This window comes from Myxine glutinosa, chromosome 2, assembly GCF_964187855.1.
Source record: "Myxine glutinosa chromosome 2, kmMyxGlut1.1, whole genome shotgun sequence".
In the NCBI taxonomy this organism is placed as follows: Eukaryota; Metazoa; Chordata; class Myxini; order Myxiniformes; family Myxinidae; genus Myxine; species Myxine glutinosa.
In genome coordinates this window covers 192,849,700-192,871,754 of record NC_136262.1, presented here as the reverse complement: position 1 = coordinate 192,871,754, position 22,055 = coordinate 192,849,700, and the positions used below count along the sequence as shown (strand labels likewise).

The following is a 22,055-nucleotide window of genomic DNA, read 5'->3' as shown; positions in this document are numbered from 1 at the left end:
CCTCAGAGAGCTCTTTTGATCGAGGCATGGTGACGCCACATACTTCAACAACAAAGAGCAAACCAAATTACATGTCTGAGGTTTAAATAAGACAGTTTCCTCCAAGATCGTCTCAAACAATGTTCTAATCATTTGCACCTGCTGATTCTAATTTTAGGTATTTGAAGGTGTGATAAATGTGGGGGTGTACTTACTTTTTCCACATGCGAAATTTGCATTTATGTTTATTTAAATTATACAATGGACTACAAAATGTAAATGTTTCATGATATTTGTTATGTTATATCACCTTTATCTATTAATATTGTTGAAATGAAGATCAAATAGCTGTATGTTGAAATATGTTGAAAAAGTCAAAACTTTACATGGGGTGTACTTACTTTTTCACGTGACTGTATATAAGAGTGTGTGACGACCGTGTGTGTCTATGTGTGGAAGTGTGTGTATGTGCTACTTGCTGTAGTTGGCTGCCATCTCCACACGTGGGCGCGTTTCAGGAGATGGCACAGAATTACCGGGTCTCAAAGTATCCATCTATGTGTGTGTGTGTGTGGGTGGGGAGGAGGGGGTGTGGGGTGGGGGGGACAACAACTTGTCAAAAAACTCATGAGAATATGAGGAAGGCTAATTAATAATTGGGTCAAAATTTCAAAGGACATAGTTACAGTGAGTTGAAGTAGGCCTTATTAGTCCGTCCTCCACTGCACAGGAAGAGCCGGCTGGGTGTTTTTGAATCTCTTCCATGTTTCTTCATTTATTTACCATTGACATTCTGTGTGTCTGTCCAGGGCATAACCTCGTCAATTTTAGTTTGAGTCCAAAGCAGAAGTAGACAGGCTTTGGATTTTGAGATGCTTTCTAGTTTGTTTGTTTTTATATGTGGTAAATGCTCGTGGAATAGCTATGGAAGAATGGAAGGGAACAAAATATAAAGGGGAAAACACCAACAATAGAACAGAAGTGAGAGTTAGATTGAGATCAAGGGGAGGGGCCCGGAGAACGATCATTTAGTCAGGTTCACTATGTTTTTTCGTTCAAAATCATGGTAGATTAGCAAATCTATACATTTTTGGAAACGTTATTACATGGAAAATCTGAAAATCAATGTTTACATTTGCCAATTCCGACCAATTCGATTCGACCAATTCGACCAATTCGACCAATCGACCAATTCCATTCGACCAATTCGACCATTCGACCATTCGACCAATCGTTTCGATCGACCATTCGACCATTCGACCATTCGACCAATCGTTTCGATCGACCATTCGACCATTCGACCAATTCGATCGATTCGATTCGATTCGATTCATCGAATTCGATTCGATCGACCAATTCGATTTGCCAATCAATTTGACCGACCTTTGCTTGTGTGGAACGGACTGTGAAAACGATGCGGACTATATTGTCGGATACGACACACAGGACAGTGATGACGAACTCTAAATGGCATATTCTGTAATCGTGTATGTTTGATGCCATTGACTGCCTGTGTATATTTTGTCATTGACTGCCTGTGTAGATGTGAAGTTATACTGACTGCATGTGTATATATGATTTTGCTGACTGCCTGTGTATGTTTGGTGATATGAATTATTGTGACACATTTTGATGTTATTAACTGCCTGTACAAAATGATAACATGTATTTGATTATGCAACTTATCGCGAATATAAAGACAGTATTTTGCAATTCAAAACCTTTGATTCGTGTCTTACCATTCCCCATAGCACTAATTTGATACTTTCATTGGATTCCTTGTCCCTGAAAATATAGGTTTAGTATATTTTAAAAAGTTTTTAGGGTAATTAGAGGCAGAAATAGAACAAAATATGTATTTTACAGTGGCCATTTTGAAAATCCAAAATGGCCACCATACAGGTATCTCTCCAAATGTAAACATTGATTTTTAGTTTCCTTATGCTATAACCTTTCCAAAAATGTATAGGTTTGCTAATCTACCATGATTTTGAACGAAATATAATTTATTGACATAGTGAACCTGTCTAATTGATGAAGATGAAGAAAAAGACTGAGCTCAAAAAACTGTCTTGAGGCACTCCAGCCTTGACAGGGGTTGGGAGGTGTAAGATCAGTACAAGGGCAGTGAGGAATTGGGTCATCGATGGAAAGTGCAACTCTGCCATCGGGGTGGGGTTTCCACAATGAAGCCGAGTCTATGGCCCGATCACTTTCCCATCATAAACGGGTAGAATTGGTCTCTCTGTCCTCCACCGCTTATTTTCTGGTCTTGCACCCTCTGCTCTTTCCATGCTTCGTCTCTTCCACACCCCACTCCCATGTTTCTGCATGCAGGGCTCCCACGGTCCACCATTAACCCCCTTCTGGTGAAACTCCCAAAATTCAGGATCATTGATCACCTCCATTCATTCGTTCATAATGTTTCCCACCTGTGGAACCATCTTCCACATTCTCTTCTGTCTCATTCTTCCCTCCATTTGTTTCAAGACAGCTGTTCACCACCATCTCACATTGTCCTCCCTCAACACCCATGATCTCAATCTTTCCGATATCCTTTCTTAATCCAGTTCTCCTTCTATTTTTTCACTCTACCCTCTGTCTATGTATCCATCTTATTGACCACATTCACCCCCTCCCCCACCCTCTTATTTCCACTGTTACTTTTGTTCTGCTATCTCCTGGTCCATCCGTTCCGTGATCTAGTTCCTCCATGAGCCTCGACTCCACATACAAAAAAAGCATATAAAATGGAGTAGTCAACTTCAGGATATTTTAGTGATCGGTTTGATGTTCGTAATGTTCCATTATGAATTGCCGCTCTTATTGCAGAGTAATCATTAATGTATGTCAGAATCCAAAAGACGGTAGAGGTGCAAGTTCAGCGAAGCTTGCAGAGAAGACTTTGGGCCTGAACCCACTGCAACCTTTGCAAATAAACGTGGGAGGGTCAGAAAAAGGGTAACCACACAAATCTTCAAATCACAAATCTATCGTGATGGAAGTATCTTTTAAATTATATAAGAGTAATGTTTGAAATTTACTTACAATGGCAGCTGCCAAATATCTAGTGTTGGGCTTCTAAGGCGGTGTTCACCTCCTTCGGCATTTTCAACTTCTTCAAATTCTTCAGCCATTCCACAGACTTCAGCAAGCCCTTCCGTCCAGTCCCCAACTACTCTGACATGAACCGAGAAGTAGTCGTCTTCTGGAGCAGAGCTCAATGTGAAAGGATGCCACTCAAGAGATCTCAATGATGGAATGCAAAGGAATACATATTGGCCAACACCTGCAGAGAATCCACGCTTCCTAAGGCGCAGTTCAAGGACACGTGATGGGTGGCAAACCACCTGCAAGCAAACGTGGGCAATCACAATTTGCCAATTTGTGAATAATATGCAATTAATATTTACAATAAATCCAATATTATGCAGTCACTGGCGAATCTCGTCAAATGCTGAATGCATGGTGTCATTTTGGCATTTGGGGATTCAAAAAATATCCTGCAGGCAACGCTCGGGTCTGACTTAATATGACCACAGGTCAGGGTCTTCATCTGGGACTATGTAGGCATTGTGTGCCAAGGGGGAGGGGATTACATAACTGCAATATACATGTCGTGATGACATGCTTTTTCATCATCAAGCCTTCTGTACCCACGGAGAAATTTTGGATCAAAAATACATCCAAAGACACTTGCTCAATATGATGTTGTACCCTCCTCCAGGTGTTGCATGATGTCATCGCCGGGCGCTGAAGGGGGCCCGGCGATGACGCACGCCGAAAGGGAGTGCTCAGTTTTCACTCCGTTTGTTTTCTTGTTTGCTTTCTTTCTTGTATTTGTCCGGGCTATATCTCAGCCATCCTTTGAGCTAAGAAGCTGAAATTTGGGCAGAATCGTGAAAAAATGCTTTGGCAAAAACTGTATTTTTTATTTTTTGATTAATCAATTAATTGATTCATAACTTAATTACTATCGATTTATTAATCACTTATTTAATTTCTTTCTCGCAATAATATCAATATCGGGCAATATCTCGGGCACCTTTTGAGCTAGGACGCTGATCTTTAGACAACAGTGACCACGTGCATTGGCCATAAAGGGTATTTTTGATTTATAGATTAATCAATCAATCAATTAGTTATTTAATTTTCCGATTGATTAACTATTAAATTAATTTCCAAAAATCTACAGCTTGGGATGAAACAACAGTGGTTTCGGTGTGCTATCAGCAAATTCATTAAGAAATTAATTATTTTACGATTATTATTTATTTATTTTAATTACGTAATTAATCAATCAATTATTGTACACCGCTCAGTCCCAATTTCATCTCCATGTGCTGTGTGGCAGCATCGCCAGGAGCCGAAGATGCCCCAACGATAATACCACCCAGTGTCTCTTACATCACTCTGTCTAACTAACACCTTACATTAGTTATTCGTGCTTGTCGTTTGTGTGCTTTATGATGTGTTTAAAAAGAGTATGTTTCCTGTTTGGAATTATTTTAAATTTTGTTTCACTGCCAGGCAGACAGACAGAATAAATATATGATCTCACTCCTATCTGTGCATGTGCGATCGGGATAAATTCAGAACCCAAGTACGGTAAAATGGCAGATTCGTTTTCCGAATCATTTCGTGTTCAAAATTCAAATCTAACATTCGTGTTCAAATTTCAAATTTCAAAAAAAAATTAAAAGAATTTTTTATTTTTTTCCCAAAAAAATTCAATTTTTGTAAAAAATTCGTGTTCAAAAAAAAAAAAATCAAATTCGTGTTCAAAATCTAACATTCCGTTTATATAAGTTGTTCCTTTATCATAAACTGACATTTGCGGACAGACAGGTAGAGAACGGACGATCATGGACCAATTGCTCAATACGGCTTTTCACTTTGTGTATGCGGTGTAAAAACAAAAAATTGAAGCAGTAACTCGAGACTTAGGCCTACAGAAACGAACTTGTACCCTGGTGATTGCGACTGTCTGCTGGGCTCGGTAGAAGCGTAAACCTCTCTCCAAAGCATAAAGCACCATTGGTGCCAGGATCCACTTCCATGTCTATGGAGAGATTGGAAACAATTACAAAATAATCAATGAAGTGAAATGAGCACCTTTTTATCACAATGAAGGAAAACGATAATACATTTGAAACAACTTACTATCATTGTGCATCACAGTGGTCACTCAAGGGGAAACAGGCAGGTTACCTTTTCATGCCACCTGGCGTCAACATCCATGTCTGACATAGGTCTTTTTGCTCCCAGGTGGCAGCCATTTTGCTCTCAAAAAGCATGAAATTGGGACAACTTCATCGGCTATTATGCCTCTAGATCTCTCTATCCCAGTTTCTCTACTCCATTGGAGGCTGCTGTTACCATGACTATATTGTTACTCGTGGGGTATGCTTAGACATTGTGTAAACAATAACAAATCATGCTTCGTATGTAGGTACATAATAAATACACACACACACACATATATATATATATATATATATATATATATATATATATATATATATATATATATACACACACACACACACACACACACACACACACACACAAACAAACACACACACACACACACACACACACATCTCGTCGATTTGTAGTAGATAAAGACGTCTAATTGTAAGAGAACAAGCATATTTATATATGTTTTGATGATCACAATATTTATATAAGATTAGGGATCCACTGTCAAATCTATATAGGTTTAGTTATGAGACATTGGGGTTAAGGTGATAGGGGGAATATGAATAGGTAAACAAATGCCAGCAGGTGTAGAAGATGAAGAAGTTTTAATAGATTAATTTACCTTAGGTGCTAACCCTGTAAATTGGGGCGGAGGACATGGTGTATTGGGGGCCCATTCGTTGAATCTTTCAGAACAATTTTCTGGTTTGTGGTTCTTTAACGATTCTTCTGTTTGTCCTCGAACGATCCTCCTAAGCAGAAGGGGGGAGTGGGAGACAGATTAAGAAATATCCTGAATGAGCTAACTTACTATATATCACACATTTCCTGCACAGTTTATGTTAAAAAGGATGTAATGATAACAATATAGTGATGAGTCATACATTTACCTTTTGACGACTGTAATTGCAAGACCTAGACATGTTAAGTGTCCTGAACTGGAAGGGAGAATCATCCAATGAGTTTTTCGATCCCACTCATGTCACAAGCTATGAATCTCCCTCATCTGCCACATCAGTGTTGCTAACCTGCATGGCTGGCAGCTCTGCTTATGATCAACTATGAATGTTGATTCCACAGATATTTCAGAAAGAACCCTGACCGGTCATTGATATGATCGGTTGTGTGTATCGCAGCACCTGTGCAATCAGTGATCACCTTTCCTGCTGTGCCATGCATCAGATGTAACACGACTTTATAGAGAAACATAAGAGGTGTTTGTTGTGTATAAAAATAATATACCGTAATCACTCGGGTATAAGCCGCACTTTTTCCCCTGATATATCTGATCGAAATTTGGGGTTCGTATAATCGACGAGAACTATAGTGAAAGCTAGATTTTGTCAGATTACTCGCACCGACACAAAAGCGACCTTCATTACCTGGTGCCACAATCTTAACAAGTAGCTGACACTCCAGGTCCCTCGCCTTTTGGGTGATATGACGAATAGATCTGTGTTATATGAAAACTACATCTTGAACGGTTTTTGAAACATCGTGTGCACAAGCCAAGTTAACAAGATGGTTTCCATGGCAACAAAATTCCAGCCAATCACAGCCGTGATCTAATCACGTTGAGACAACATCATGAGGAATGGATATCTGCATATATATATATATATATATATATATATATATATATATATATAAAGAGGAGGGGAGATATGTGAAAGCAGTCGGACAGGCACAGCAAGGTGCTTGGACTAGGTGGGAAGGTGTGCAGGTGAGGATATTGAAGTGGCAAGAGATTTGGAGGATGGAGCCAATATTGTTGAATTTCCTGGTGCGGGCAACGTATGATGTACTTCCGTCACCAGTAAACTTGAGATTGTGGGGGTTGTTGCAGGAGGAGAGATGTTATTTGTGTGGAGGTGTGGGAACAGTGCAACATGCACTGAGTGCATGTTCAGTAGTATTGGCAGCAGGACAATACAGGTGGCGACATGATCAGGTGCTGGCGGTGGTGGTGCAGATGGTGCAACAAGAGGTGCTGAGATCGAGAGAAAGAAGAGTGGAGAAGGAGACTGATGGGGGAGAGGTGTGGTTTGTCAAAGAGGGCCAAGTGGTAAGAGGTGGAAAGAGGAGGAGGTGGAAAGCAAGAGGGCTGTCAGATGCTTGTGATTGGCAGGTGGTGGCAGACCTAAATCCACAATTGGTATTCCCAGAGGGGATCTGTGTGACAAGGTTGTGGCTTGACATTGTAATTTGGTCAGGTGCAACAAGACAGGTCATCTGAGGGGAATTGTCTGTACCTTGGGAAGAGAACATGGAGGAGGTGCACGAGAGGAAGACAGGAAAGTACAGTGAGCTGGAGGCAGAGTGCCGGGAGAATGGTTGGCGAGTTTCGTGTCAGCCATTTGAGGTAGGGTGAAGAGGGTATATTGGAAATTCCATTTCTGCATTTCTTGCTCGGCTTGGAGTGTGTGGGACAGAAAGAAGGAGGATGTGTGACAAAGTGACCCAGGTTGCCTTGAACGGCTCACGTTGGATTTGGAGGAAGTTTATGGAGGCACGTCGAACGGTTTAGGTTGAGGTGACAGAAAAGAAATGGAGATGTGTGAATGGAGTCTGTGGGACAGAAAGAAGGAGGACGTGTGACAAGGTGGCCCAGGTTGCTTTTAGAGGCTCACTTTGGATATGGATATGGAATAGATATATACAGATATCTATTCCTCATGATGTTGTCTCAACCTGATTAGATCACGGCTGTGATTGGCTGGAATTTTGTTGCCATGGAAACCATCTTGTTAACTTGGCTTGTGTACGCGATGTTTCAAAAACCGTTCAAGATGTAGTTTTCATATAACACAGATGTATTCGTCATATCACCCAAAAGGCGAGGGACCTGGAGTGTCAGCTACTTGTTAAGATTGTGGCACCAGGTAATGAAGGTCGCTTTTGTGTCGGTGCGAGTAATCTGACAAAATCTAGCTTTCACTATAGTTCTCGTCGATTATACGAACCCCAAATTTCGATCAGATATATCAGGGGAAAAAGTGCGGCTTATACCCGAGTGATTACGGTATATTATTTTTCTACACAACAAACACCTCTTATGTTTCTCTACAAGGATGTGTATGTGCCACCTACATATCATCAAAATCATTGGCCTTTAAAGTTATATATATATATATATATATATATATATATGAGCGTAAGCTGGATCAGCACGTCGCTGCGTCATTGGACGTGACTCCTCAGTACCATCCTGACACACACGACTGTGTGTGCTTTGGAATGAGGTGTTTTTATGATGGCCGGAGTGCAAATCCTGCCACCACCCTCCTTGAGAGAGGGCACAGTACCCTGGTACTCATTTCGCCAACCTCGGAAGGATGACAGGCTGAGTCAACCCCACCCGGTATTAATTCAACAGCTGAACTGGATTCTAACTAAGGACCTTAGGGTCCCAAACCCGCCACCCTCACATATCTGCAATATGAAAGCTAAATATCCAACGGTTTTTGAAATATCGCGTACACAAAAGTACATGGACAGATGATCACTCAGTAGGAGAGAGCTAACTTTAATATCCCCATCTCCAACCTTGTCAGAGGGGCGGGGGGGGGGGGGGGGGACGCAGTGCATTGTGGGATATGTTACTCAACATTGAATGCATATTTTTTGTTCTGAATAATTATTATTTCGATGGAAGAATTGAAATTGTTTGGGCTATAACATAATACATTAGTTTACTTTTAAAAACTTTTATCTAAACTTAAAAAAAATTAAAATATACACCGCAAAATAAGCTTGGGGATGAACAGATTCATTGCAGCACATGCGACTGCTTGAGAATTACAGTAAGAGTTGGTATGTGCATTCAACATGCCACGTCGTTCATCATATTGTGTTTCATACAAGTTTAGAAGTTTTCCGTTAGGCTGAATTATATGGTAACAGAGCAGCTGGCCACATGTTTGATCTCAATAAGAGTAACGTTAGAGCTGTCATATACAGAAGTAAGTTATTGAGAAGATGCCCAAGACCAAGAAAGCCGATTGTTTCTCCGGTGCTTCGTTTCCAGAGTTAGAGAAGGTCCTGATAGAGAGGATAAATGAGCGTCAATTTCTAGAGATTGCAGTCAAAACAGTCATGGCCGCAGGCAAAGATCATTCATGGAAACCTGAAGGTTTTGTGGTGCGGGATATACATATGAACTGGTATTTTCCTCACAATTTTATCTAAAAGGTGTGTTGCGTATTATACATGACTCGTAAAAAGCCTGTCAAAAATGATGGGTTGGAACAGTAATTTTATTCGACGGTGCAGCCTCGTTAGCATGCCAAAGTCTGAAGCCTCGGCCCTGTGTCAGGTGTACTTATATCTTCTTTATTAATTGGACATCATATGGATGTAAATGAACAGTCGTTTTACTCTGCGTGCGTTGCACATCACATGTAGCGAATGTCGCCTCCCTTTGCCTTGTATTTATTATTATTTTAAAAAGCGCTTCTGTACACCGCCCTTGAGGCTGGGTTTGAAAGCCACCGTCTACAATTCCAATAGAAGAGACATAATTACTCTTATGGAAAATGTTTTTCAAGTATATTTTATCTTCAAAAATAGACCGCAGTGAACACACGTTCATGTTAAAACATTGACCTTTAAAACCTACCTTTATGAAGGGGGACAGACATCTGTACAAACACACAAACACGCAAAGTGGCATCGTGTGTTAAAATGGTAGATAGCGGATTATACACAAGTGATTTTTTTTTTTTTCAGGTTGGAGGAAAGGGATTCGCAGCAGTGGCCGATCTTTCACAAGAGTGATTAATCATTCAACACAAGGTGGAGTCATTGTCCAAATAATAAAGTTGACTTGCAAGAAAAATCAGACAGTTCAATGATATAGATCATGACCAATGTAGGTCCTAAGTCTCTGCTTTGTGGAACCCATATGAGCTTAATCATGAGTGTGAGGTGAGGAATGCTGCCAATGAAACAAACAGATGAGTTTATCAGACATCTCAATCAATTATTTACCCATATCCATGGAAAGCGATGGCGATGTAAAATATTGCGGAGAGGTGGTGGGTCAGCCAGAACAGCTCATAGAATGACCGGCGAATCAGAGGAGCCGATGAACTCAGGAGAAGGAGCAGGCAAATTGTGGCCACGATTCCGGTAATACCTGCCACTGTTGTTACTGATGCCAGGAGAGGGGTCTAAGGCAATCGTTTGGAGGGATTGGGGTGAAAGGAAGTATAAATGGGCAAAGGGTAAGTGATTTTTAAAAAAAAGAACAGAAGTAACAAGAACTGAGGGATTAAAAGGCAAACAATGAATATACAATGTTAACACACACACACACACACACACACACACACACACACACACACACACACACACACACACACTCTTCTTTGTTAATAATAATTAACAGAATAGCCTAGAGGTATGTGCGCTCATTGTCAATTCTGGTCGTTGGGAGATGTTAAAAATCCCATGATGTCGTTTGTGTAGTAGATTAATTATTGTGGTCATCATCAACACCCTGGCAGACTTCCAAATCGCCACCACGTTCAGTCGAACATCAGGCATGGCCAGCAAGTTCTTTGGTCAAAACGTTCCCCGACTGACCCCACAATGTGTAAATAATTGGGGAGAATAAATAAGCATGAGTAGATATTGTGACTAAAATGGCTTGGGGGTAAAGGGATCAATTAACTAAATAATTAATTGGATAGTTATCTCTTAATGAATGTTAGCAAATGTCGTCGCGTGATTAACCAAATTCGGGGTGAGGGTCGATTATGTAGACAGTTCCTCATCCTCACACCAACTGTCTTCCTGCCAATCTTCCGTACCTTTTCTCTATCATATGTGTTTTCCATTGTTTCATATCCTTTGTTTCCTGGCCTTGTGGTTTTTGGTCATGGCACCTAAGGGGCCAGGTCCTTGGCGTGTGGCATCATGATGGCCGAGTGCCAGAAATATTATGTGGTGAAGTGCGGCCAATCGAGGAGCCACCATGATGTCACGTGCCGAGCCAATAAAACTCATCATCCCAAGTGCGCATGACCAGTGTGAGAGCAGCTCGGTTTGTAGATGAGTGAGGATTCGAGTTCAGCATAGTTACAGTTGGTATCGGTGTTCAACATGAGTAGAAAAAAATCGTCAGTTTCTCTGAGAAGAGTTGGCAGAAGCTTCAGCTCTGGACTGTTCCGTTTGACCCATCGGCTTCGTATGGTGTCCCTATCCCACTCCCATTTTTTAAACCCAGATTTATTTCTTCATTTTGCTGTGGATCCCACACTCGGGGCTAGCGCTTAAACTCGCTCCACGCTCAAATTCTGTGGAGTTTACCTCCGCCGAGACCTGGCCTAGTCCCTTGGGACTGGTACCGTTACCATGTATATGTATAAGTACCTAAAAAAAGTTATTCAACGTTGACAAAAACTGTTCCTATTTATTCTAGAAAATCGGAAACGAGAGGGAGGTGAGGGGATGGTTGATTTAATGAAATTTACATATTTTACAAGGTTTTACTCTTCTACATGTGCAAACTTGTCATATCAATGTGGAAGAGTTTTGATGCCATCTGCCTAGAAATATTATGGGCAGATATGCAGCCATTTCAGCATACGTGCTTTGATGTCTTTAATTCACAAAACTAATGCCACCTACGCTTTCTTTGAGTGGTCCAAAGACATTAAAAAATAAGACCACTGAGGTCCAAAGACTTTTAAAAATAGTGACCACTGAGTGTGACTGGTGAGTAGTTTATCTGTAGCTTATCTGAGCCCTAGCCTAATATTGTAGCCCAAATGTGGTAGCATTCTGACTGGTGTGTCTGGAGAAGAAGATTTTTGAAGGAATTTACGTGATTTTCCCCAAAATTGACAAAGTCGGCCATTTTGACCCACTTCCCGTCCCGTTATTGGCATGGTCTCGAGCTCCGCAATTTAACATCAGGACCCTGGCCTAATGTTGTAACCCAAATGTGGTAGCATTCTGGCTGGTGGGTATGGAGAAGAAGAATTCTGAAGGAATTTACACGATTTTGCCAAAAATTGACAAAGTCGGCCATTTTGACACACTTCCGGTCACGTGATCGACAATGTCTGGAAGTCGGCGTGACGTCACAGCTATGCACCGCGGCGCCGCCATCTTGGAATTGGGGAAAACATTGGGCGCCATTCGCACGTGTTTGTCACAGTTTGAAACCGCAAAATGCCGAAAAGCTGCTGTATTGTCGGCTGCACAACCAACAAGCTGAAGAATCCAGAGCGGCAGTTTTATGTTATACCTCAGGACCCGGTGAGACGCCAGAAATGGCTTTCTGCCATCAGTCGAGCCGTTTTACCACTTCTGGAAGGGTCCAACTCGGCCAGCTCTGGTCGCTGGTCACCCCCCTCTCAGCACACCTATGTGTGCTGATCCCTTTTATCACAGGTAAGTGCAACCTGACAACTGCTACTGCTTCGGCCGGGCAAGGCTTGGCATACTCCAGAGCAGGGGTCGGCAACCTTTTTGCCATGAAGTGCCAGTTTGAAATGTTCTTGTTAATTCGTGTGCCATATCAACATTAAGTTTAACATTAAGTTTAATTATGACTCCACATCAAAAAAATACTTCCAACAGACATGGAATTTAAATTCCATCCATATCGGCTACATGCATAGCAACAACATCCATACAGGCTACATGCATAGCAACAACATTTTAAAGAAACATTTATCTCTCATAATCAGGACATTGTAATGATCATTTTATCATTGTAAAATTTGTCCCCCATGAGGTTACAAATTATATGCACGGACCCCATTTCAAAACACTGCTTTCAGTAACTCATTTACAAAGTATTGCATTGGGAACAAATGTCAAAAAAGGAGAATAAAGTGTATCAAACAGAAATACCAGTACTGTACAAGAATGCTGCCATCCTCATGAAAACATCCACATCTGAGTTGGAAAAAAAGAGATGGACAAACAGCTGCATATGCAAACCCATGTGTACTACAAATAAACAGATGCCTACCAGTCAGTGTGATCCCTGGCCCTGCTTTCCTTTGCTGAGCTCCATTATCTGGGGGTTGTAGTTAGTCACTTTAAGTTGCACACATGCTTCGGAGTGGTTGTCAAACGACTGCGGGAGGGGCTGAGCACGTTCTTCATGTGTGAGAATATCTGCTCACAGAGGTACGTTGACCCGAAGACTGACAGCAAAGTCAGTGCAACGTTCCGGAGACAGCTGAACCTCTTCGGCACGGTTGTCCAGCAGGTGAAGATGCAGGTTCCGTGATCTTGCACTACCGTGGTTTCTAGTTGTTTCCGGAGCTCTGCAAACTTAGTCACCCACAGTGTTGAACTCTTCAGCTCAATCAGCTGCATTTCCATGTCCTGTGTCTATCAGAGATCAGAGAACCAGTCTATCAGAGATAAATCCAATTCGTATCCATCAAAGCTGTCTTTCTTCAAGAAAGAGAACATGGGTCCATACTTCTGAAAGTCCCCAAATCGTGTTGTGAACTCCAACTCAAGCTCACATGAAAGCCCACAGAATCTTGTTTCTCACAGTCTGAGAGTCCTTTGGGTGCTTTTTTGCAAACTCCAAGCGGGCTTTCATGTGTCTTTCACTGAGGAGAGGCTTCTGTCTGGCCACTCTGCCATAAAGCCCAGATCGGTGGAGTGTTGCAGTGATGGTTATCCTTCTGGAAGTTTCTCCCATCCCCATACAGGATCTCTGAATCTCAGCCAGAGTGACCATCGGTTCTTGGTCACCTCTCTTACCAAGGCCCTTCTCCCCCGATTGCTCAGTTTGGCCGGGCGGCCAGCTCCAGGAAGAGTCCTGGTTGTTCCAAACTTCTTCCATTAAAGAATTATGGAGGTCACTGTGCTCTTGGGAACCTTCAATGCATCAGAATATTTTTTGTAGGCTTCCCCAGATCTGTGCCTCGACACAATCCTGTCTCTGAGCTCTGCAGACAGTTCCTTCGACCTCATGGCTTGGTTTTTGCTCTGATATGCATTGTCAGCTGTGAGACCTTATATGGACAGGTGTGTGCCTTTCCAAATCATGTCCAATCAATTGATTTTACCACAGGTGGACTCCAATCATGGTGTGGAAACATCTCAAAGATGCTCAAGAGAAATGGGAGGCACCTGAGCTAAATTTTAAGTGTCATAGCAAAGGGTATGAATACTTATGTCAATGTGATATTTCAGTTTTTTCTTTTTAATAAATTGGCAAAACTTTCTAAAATCCTGTTTTCTCTTTGTCATTATGGGGTATTGAGTGTAGATTGGTGAGGGAAAAATGAATTTAAACGATTTCAGCATAAGGCTGCAACATAACAAAATGTGAAAAAAGTGAAGGGGTCTGAATACTTTCTGAATGCACTGTATGTATGTAAATTTGTGACCAAACGTCTTCCTCTTCTTCAAATATAAATAAAACCGAAAAACAGTCTGAGGCGGTGAAGCGGTGAGATGTGTGACTGTAGATCTATTAACTACGTAATGTTTGAACGTTGGTTGCACCCTGTCTATTAATTACGTACTGTTGGAATATACATTTCGACCCTTTAGACTGCTGAGTCCTCTAAGAGCTTTGAAGACCTTTAAGTTCCCCAATACCCTTAAGACCACCAACACCTCTAAAGACCCAGAAGACCTCTAACACCCAAACACCCAGATGACCCAAAAGACCATGAAGCCCAAAAAGACTCAAAATACCCAAAAGACAATGAAGACCTAAAAGACACAAAAGACCCCGAATATCTAAAAGACCCCCAAAGCTCAAAATACCCTTAAAGAACGCAAATACCCAAAATGTCCGAAAGGCCGTGAAAGACCCAGAGGATCCAAATGACCTCAAAGACCCTTAAAGTCCCAAAAGTCCCAAAAAAACCCTGAAGACCCAAAGGATTCCAAGAACCCAAAAGACCCTGCAGATCCTTAAAGACCTTGAAGACCCAAAATACCTCGAGGACCCAAAATACCCCAAAGGCCCAGAGTTCTCAAAAGACCCAAAAGACCCTGAATACCATTAAAGACCATGAGTAAGATGCTTTAGATCTTACTTTAGACCCCAAATAGCTGTAAGATGCATAACATTCATTAAATCAGCTTAGACCGATGGCCATTTAGAGCTTTAGACCACTTGGACCTTTTAGATTACAAATAAATCGCAAATAAATAATATCACCAATATCACAAATAAATTTGTCCAAAAGAAATGTTTGTATTATGATTGGTGTCGATCATGACAACACAACAAGTCGAGTTCAGTCAGGTCATCCATTTTCCTCAGCTAAACCAAGTCCATGCCTCCGTAGCGATGTGTGGTGAGGTGAGCGTAGCAAGCTGATCCACGCTAGTGCTTATAACATTTGCTTGCGTGACAGCAGTTAGATGCATGTGAAAATACTTAAGATGCCTTTGCAATCTTTTTTCGGCCATTTTTAAACCCAGTGTCCCCACCCAACTATAAAAAGGACATGAACTCAAATGGATTTTTGTTCCCTTCCACAAATGACTTAATGATACTTCTCTGTTTCACAGCACTTGGGACTAAATTGGCAACTATCTGGGTTTTATCATTAATGATTGGTTCACTACTAATGCCGTAACTTGCTTAATTTAGACAATATCATTGCACAATATTCCTGCATTGAACAACATAACTGGAATGTCTGAATCTACTCCATATCAAATATGCTCCCACTCCTATTAATACTTATTTAATGGCCCCAAGTATTTTCACCTTCCTGAAGGGTTACCTGGGGAAAGATCTTGGCCCACGGCTTTCATGAAACCGCTGGCCGATAACCCCTCCAGGGTGTGGCGATAATTCAACTACTCACAAAAGACACTGCTGAGTCTTTAGCGTCCACCAACTAATGCCAGCAGATAGCAGCAGAAACTGAGCTTAACATCCGTCCAAGGGACGGTAGACTTTGTGATGCACTGACCTACATAGAAAGCACCAATCAGACAGTTTATAGTCAAGTCGGGAATTGAACCCATCCAAGAGAGCTTTAAGGTTAAGTTTGCTATTTCTGCACCATCCTGTCGGACATCACTGTGGTTGTGTATTCCATTATAGTATTAGCAATGTGGGTGTGTATTATCAATGTGGGTGTGTATAATAAATGAGGGTGTGTATTATAAATGTGGGTGTGTTCTATAAATGTGGGTGTGTATTATAAATGTGGGTGTGTATTATAAATGTGGGTGTGTTATAAATGTGGCTGTGTATTATAAATGTGGGTGTGTATTATAAATGTGGGTGTGTATTATAAATGTGGGTGTGTTATAAATGTGGCTGTGTATTATAAATGTGGATGTGTATTATAAATGTGGGTGTGTATTATAAATGTGGGTGTGTATTATAAATGTGGGTGTGTTATAAATGTGGCTGTGTATTATAAATGTGGATGTGTATTATAAATGTGGGTGTGTTCTATAAATGTGGGTGTGTATTATAAATGTGGGTGTGTTATAAATGTGGCTGGGTATTATAAATGTGGGTGTGTATTATAAATGTGGGTGTGTATTATAAATGTGGGTGTGTTATAAATGTGGCTGTGTATTATAAATGTGGGTGTGTATTATAAATGTGGGTGTGTTCTATAAATGTGGGTGTGTATTATCAATGTAGGTGTGCATTATAAATGTGGGTGTGTTATAAATGTGGCTGTGTATTATAAATGTGGATGTGTATTATAAATGTGGCTGTGTATTATAAATGTGGCTGTGTATTATAAATGTGGGTGTTTATTATAAATGTGGGTGTGTATTATAAATGTGGGTGTGTATTATCAATGTGGGTGTGTATTATCAATGTGGGTGTGTATTATAAATGTGGGTGTGTATTATAAATGTGGGTGTGTATTATCAATGTGGGTGTGTATTATCAATGTGGGTGTGTATTATAAATGTAGGTGTGTATTATAAATGTGGGTGTGTATTATAAATGTGGATGTGTATTATAAATGTGGGTGTGTATTATCAATGTGGGTGTGTATTATCAATGTGGGTGTGTATTATAAATGTGGGTGTGTATTATAAATGTGGATGTGTATTATAAATGTGGCTGTGTATTATAAATGTGGATGTGTATTATAAATGTGGGTGTGTATTATAAATGTGGGTGTGTATAATAAATGAGGGTGTGTATTATAAATGTGGGTGTGTTCTATAAATGTGGGTGTGTATTATAAATGTGGGTGTGTATTATCAATGTGGGTGTGTATAATAAATGAGGGTGTGTATTATAAATGTGGGTGTGTTCTATAAATGTGGGTGTGTATTATAAATGTGGGTGTGTATTATAAATGTGGGTGTGTTATAAATGTGGCTGTGTATTATAAATGTGGATGTGTATTATAAATGTGGCTGTGTATTATAAATGTGGGTGTGTATTATAAATGTGGGTGTGTATTATCAATGTAGGTGTGTATTATAAATGTGGGTGTGTTATAAATGTGGCTGTGTATTATAAATGTGGATGTGTATTATAAATGTGGCTGTGTATTATAAATGTGGCTGTGTATTATAAATGTGGGTGTTTATTATAAATGTGGGTGTGTATTATAAATGTGGGTGTGTATTATCAATGTGGGTGTGTATTATAAATGTGGATGTGTATTATAAATGTGGCTGTGTATTATAAATGTGGGTGTGTATTATCAATGTGGGTGTGTATTATCAATGTGGGTGTGTATTATAAATGTGGGTGTGTATTATAAATGTGGGTGTGTATTATCAATGTGGGTGTGTATTATCAATGTGGGTGTGTATTATCAATGTAGGTGTGTATTATAAATGTGGGTGTGTATTATAAATGTGGATGTGTATTATAAATGTGGATGTGTATTATAAATGTGGGTGTGTATTATCAATGTGGGTGTGTATTATAAATGTGGGTGTGTATTATAAATGTGGGTGTGTATTATAAATGTGGATGTGTATTATAAATGTGGCTGTGCATTATAAATGTGGATGTGTATTATAAATGTGGGTGTGTATTATAAATGTGGGTGTGTATTATCAATGTGGGTGTGTATTATAAATGTGGGTGTGTATTATAAATGTGGGTGTGTATTATAAATGTGGGTGTGTTATAAATGTGGATGTGTATTATAAATGTGGATGTGTATTATAAATGTGGGTGTGTATTATAAATGTGGGTGTGTATTATCAATGTGGGTGTGTATTATCAATGTGGGTGTGTATTATAAATGTGGGTGTGTATTATAAATGTGGATGTGTATTATAAATGTAGGTGTGTATTATAAATGTGGCTGTGTATTATAAATGTGGATGTGTATTATAAATGTGGCTGTGTTTTATAAATGTGGGTGTGTATTATCAATGTGGGTGTGTATTATAAATGTGGGTGTGTACTATAAATGTGGCTGTGTATTATAAATGTGGCTGTGTTTTATAAATGTGGGTGTGTATTATCAATGTGGGTGTGTATTATAAATGTGGGTGTGTATTATAAATGTGGCTGTGTATTATAAATGTGGATGTGTATTATAAATGTGGCTGTGTTTTATAAATGTGGGTGTGTTCTATAAATGTGGGTGTGTATTATCAATGTGGGTGTGTATTATCAATGTAGGTGTGTATTATAAATGTGGGTGTGTATTATAAATGTGGCTGTGTATTATAAATGTGGATGTGTATAATAAATGTGGGTGTGTATTATAAATGCGGGTGTGTTTTACAAATGTGGGTGTGTATAATAAATGAGGGTGTGTATAATAAATGTGGGTGTGTATTATCAATGTGGGTGTGTATGTATCATCAATGTGGGTGTGTATTATAAATGTGGGTGTGTTTTATAAATGTGGATGTGTTTTATAAATGTGGGTGTGTATAATAAATGTGGGTGTGTATTATAAATGTACGTGTGTATTATAAATGTGGGTGTGTATTATAAATGTGGGTGTGTATTATAAATGTGGGTGTGTATTATAAATGTGGATGTGTATCATCAATGTGGGTGTGTATTATAAATGTGGGTGTGTTTTATAAATGTGGGTGTGTTTTATAAATGTGGGTGTGTATAATAAATGTGGGTGTGTCTTATCAAGGGTGTGTATTATAAATGTGGGTGTGTATTATAAATGTGGGTGTGTATCATCAATGTGGGTGTGTATTACAAATGTGGGTGTGTTTTATAAATGTGGATGTGTTTTATAAATGTGGGTGTGTATAATAAATGTGGGTGTGTATTATAAATGTACGTGTGTATTATAAATGTGGGTGTGTATTATAAATGTGGGTGTGTATTATAAATGTGGGTGTGTATTATAAATGTGGATGTGTATCATCAATGTGGGTGTGTATTATAAATGTGGGTGTGTTTTATAAATGTGGGTGTGTTTTATAAATGTGGGTGTGTATAATAAATGTGGGTGTGTCTTATCAAGGGTGTGTATTATAAATGTGGGTGTGTATTATAAATGTGGGTGTGTATTATAAATGTGGGTGTGTATTATAAATGTGGGTGTGTTTTATAAATGTGGGTGTGTATAATAAATGTAGGGGTGTATTATAAATGTGGGCGTGTATTATAAATGTGGGTGTGTATTATAAATGTGGGTGTGTATTATAAATGTAGGTGTGTATTATCAATGTGGGTGTGTATTATAAATGTGGGTGTGTATTATAAATGTGGCTGTGTTTTATAAATGTGGGTGTGTTTTATAAATATGGGTGTGTATTATCAATGTGGGTGTGTATTATCAATGTGGGTGTGTATTATCAATGTAGGTGTGTATTATAAATGTGGGTGTGTATTATAAATGTGGGTGTGTATTAATCAATGTAGGTTTTTATTCTCAATGTGGGTGTGTATTATCAATGTGGGTGTGTATTATCAATGTGGGTGTGTATTATAAATGTGGGCGTGTATTATAAATGTGGGTGTGTATTATCAATGTGGATGTGTATTATGAATGTGGGTGTGTATTATAAATGTGGGTGTGTTTTACAAATGTGGGTGTGTATAATAAATGTGGGTGTGTTTTACAAATGTGGGTGTGTATAATAAATGTGGGTGTGTATTACAAATCTTTTCACAATTGAATTGTTGAAAGCTGGAACTATTGTTATCATATTAAATGCAATCCTATCCAATGCTTTACAATGCCTTCATAAAGTATTCACACCCCTTGATTTTTTTTCACATTTTGTTGTGTTACAGCCTGAATTTAATGGATTACATTGAGATTGTATTGTGACTGATCTACACATAATCCCCCAAAATGTCAAAGTGGAGTTTTTTTTTTTCGAATTTTTTACAAAATAATTAAAAATGAAAAGCTGAAATGTCTTGAGTTAACAAGTATTCAACCACTTTGCTATGACACTCCAAATTGAGTTCAGGTGCATCAAATTCCTTTGATCATCCGTGAGATATCTCTACAACTTGATTGGAGTCCACCTGTGGCCAATTCGATTGATTACCTCCACCACCGAAGGTGGCTGGAGGTTATGTTTTCACCCATGTCTGTCTGTTTATCTGTTTGCTTGTCTGTTTGTGAACAAGATATCTCAAAAAGTTGTGGATGGTTTCGGACGAAATTTGGCATAGATGTAGTGCATATGACAAGGACGAAACTATTAGATTTTGGTGAAGATCTTGAGTCGGATCCTGCTCGTATAATTTTTTAAGTCATTCTTCACCATTGGGAAATCGGGTCAAAAACGATACATTGCAGAATATCTCAAAAAGTTATGGACTCATTTGGGCGAAACGTGGTGGACTGGTTGTGTGTGTGACAAGGACGAATCTATTTGATGTTGATGGAGATGTGACTATGTATTCGGACACGATAATTATTTAATATGTAAGTGATTCTTCACCATTGAGAGATTGGGCGAAAAGCGATATATAACATGACATTTAAAAAAGTTATGGATGAGTTTTGACTAAACTTGGTGGACGAGTTGGTTAGGTGGCAGAAACAAGCCGATTAAATTTTGGTTCAGGTCCGAATCCAGATCCGGCCTATCAGTAGGATACAAAACACAAACTGTTCAGCCTGGTGGAGGTATGCGCTCTACCAAGTGCCATTCTAGTTGGACAGGATTTAGAAAGAAGCACATCTTTCTATATAAGGTCCCACAGTTGATAGTGCATGTCAGAACATAATCTTCACCATGATGTCCAAGGAACTGTCCGTATAGCTCTGACATAGGTTTGTAAGGAGACAAAGATCTGGTGAAGGGAATAAAACAGTTTCTAGAGTGTTGAAAGTTCCCAAAAGCACAGTGAGCTCCATCATTAGGAAATGGAAAGAATATGAAACGACCCACACACTTCCTGGAGCTGGCCTTCCGACCAAACTGAGCAACCTGGCATGGAGGACCTTGGTCAGGCAGGTGACCAAGAACACAATGACCACTATGTCAGAACTACAGAGTTGCTTGACTGAGATGGGAGAACTTGCTGGAAGGACAACAGTCTCTGCAGCACTTCACAAATCTCGGCTTTTGGGAGAATGGCCAGATGGAAGCTACGCCTGAGAAAAAGGCAAATGACAGCGTGCCTGGAGTGCGCAAAAAGGCACATGAAAGACTTTGAGAGCACGAGGCAAAATATTCTGCGGTCTGATGAGACGAAAATTGAACTCTTTGGCTTGAATGCGGAGCATTATGTCTGGCAGAAACTGAGCACAGCTCATCACACATCGAACACCAACCCAACCATGAAGCAGGTGGTGACAGCATCTTGCTATGGGGATGGTTTTCAGCAGCAAAAACTGGTAGACTTGCAAGGATAGAGGGAAAAATGCATGGAGTCAAATACAGGCAAATCCTTGAGAAGAACCTGCTTCAGAGTGCAAAAGACCTAAGAATGCAGCAAAGATTTACGTTCCAACAGGACCATGACCCCAAGCACAAAG

General features: G+C 39.8%; 1 protein-coding gene across 1 annotated transcript in view; it reads right to left on the bottom strand.

Moving 5' to 3' along the window:
- LOC137418027 (NADPH oxidase 2) overlaps window positions 1-22,055 on the bottom strand; it is a 177,509-nt gene that overhangs the window by 11,675 nt on the left and 143,779 nt on the right. The window contains 4 exon segments of the mRNA XM_078772128.1: window positions 3,028-3,329; window positions 4,949-5,041; window positions 5,804-5,933; window positions 10,171-10,352. Of these exon segments, the coding sequence (XP_078628254.1) occupies window positions 3,028-3,329; window positions 4,949-5,041; window positions 5,804-5,933; window positions 10,171-10,352 (707 nt within the window).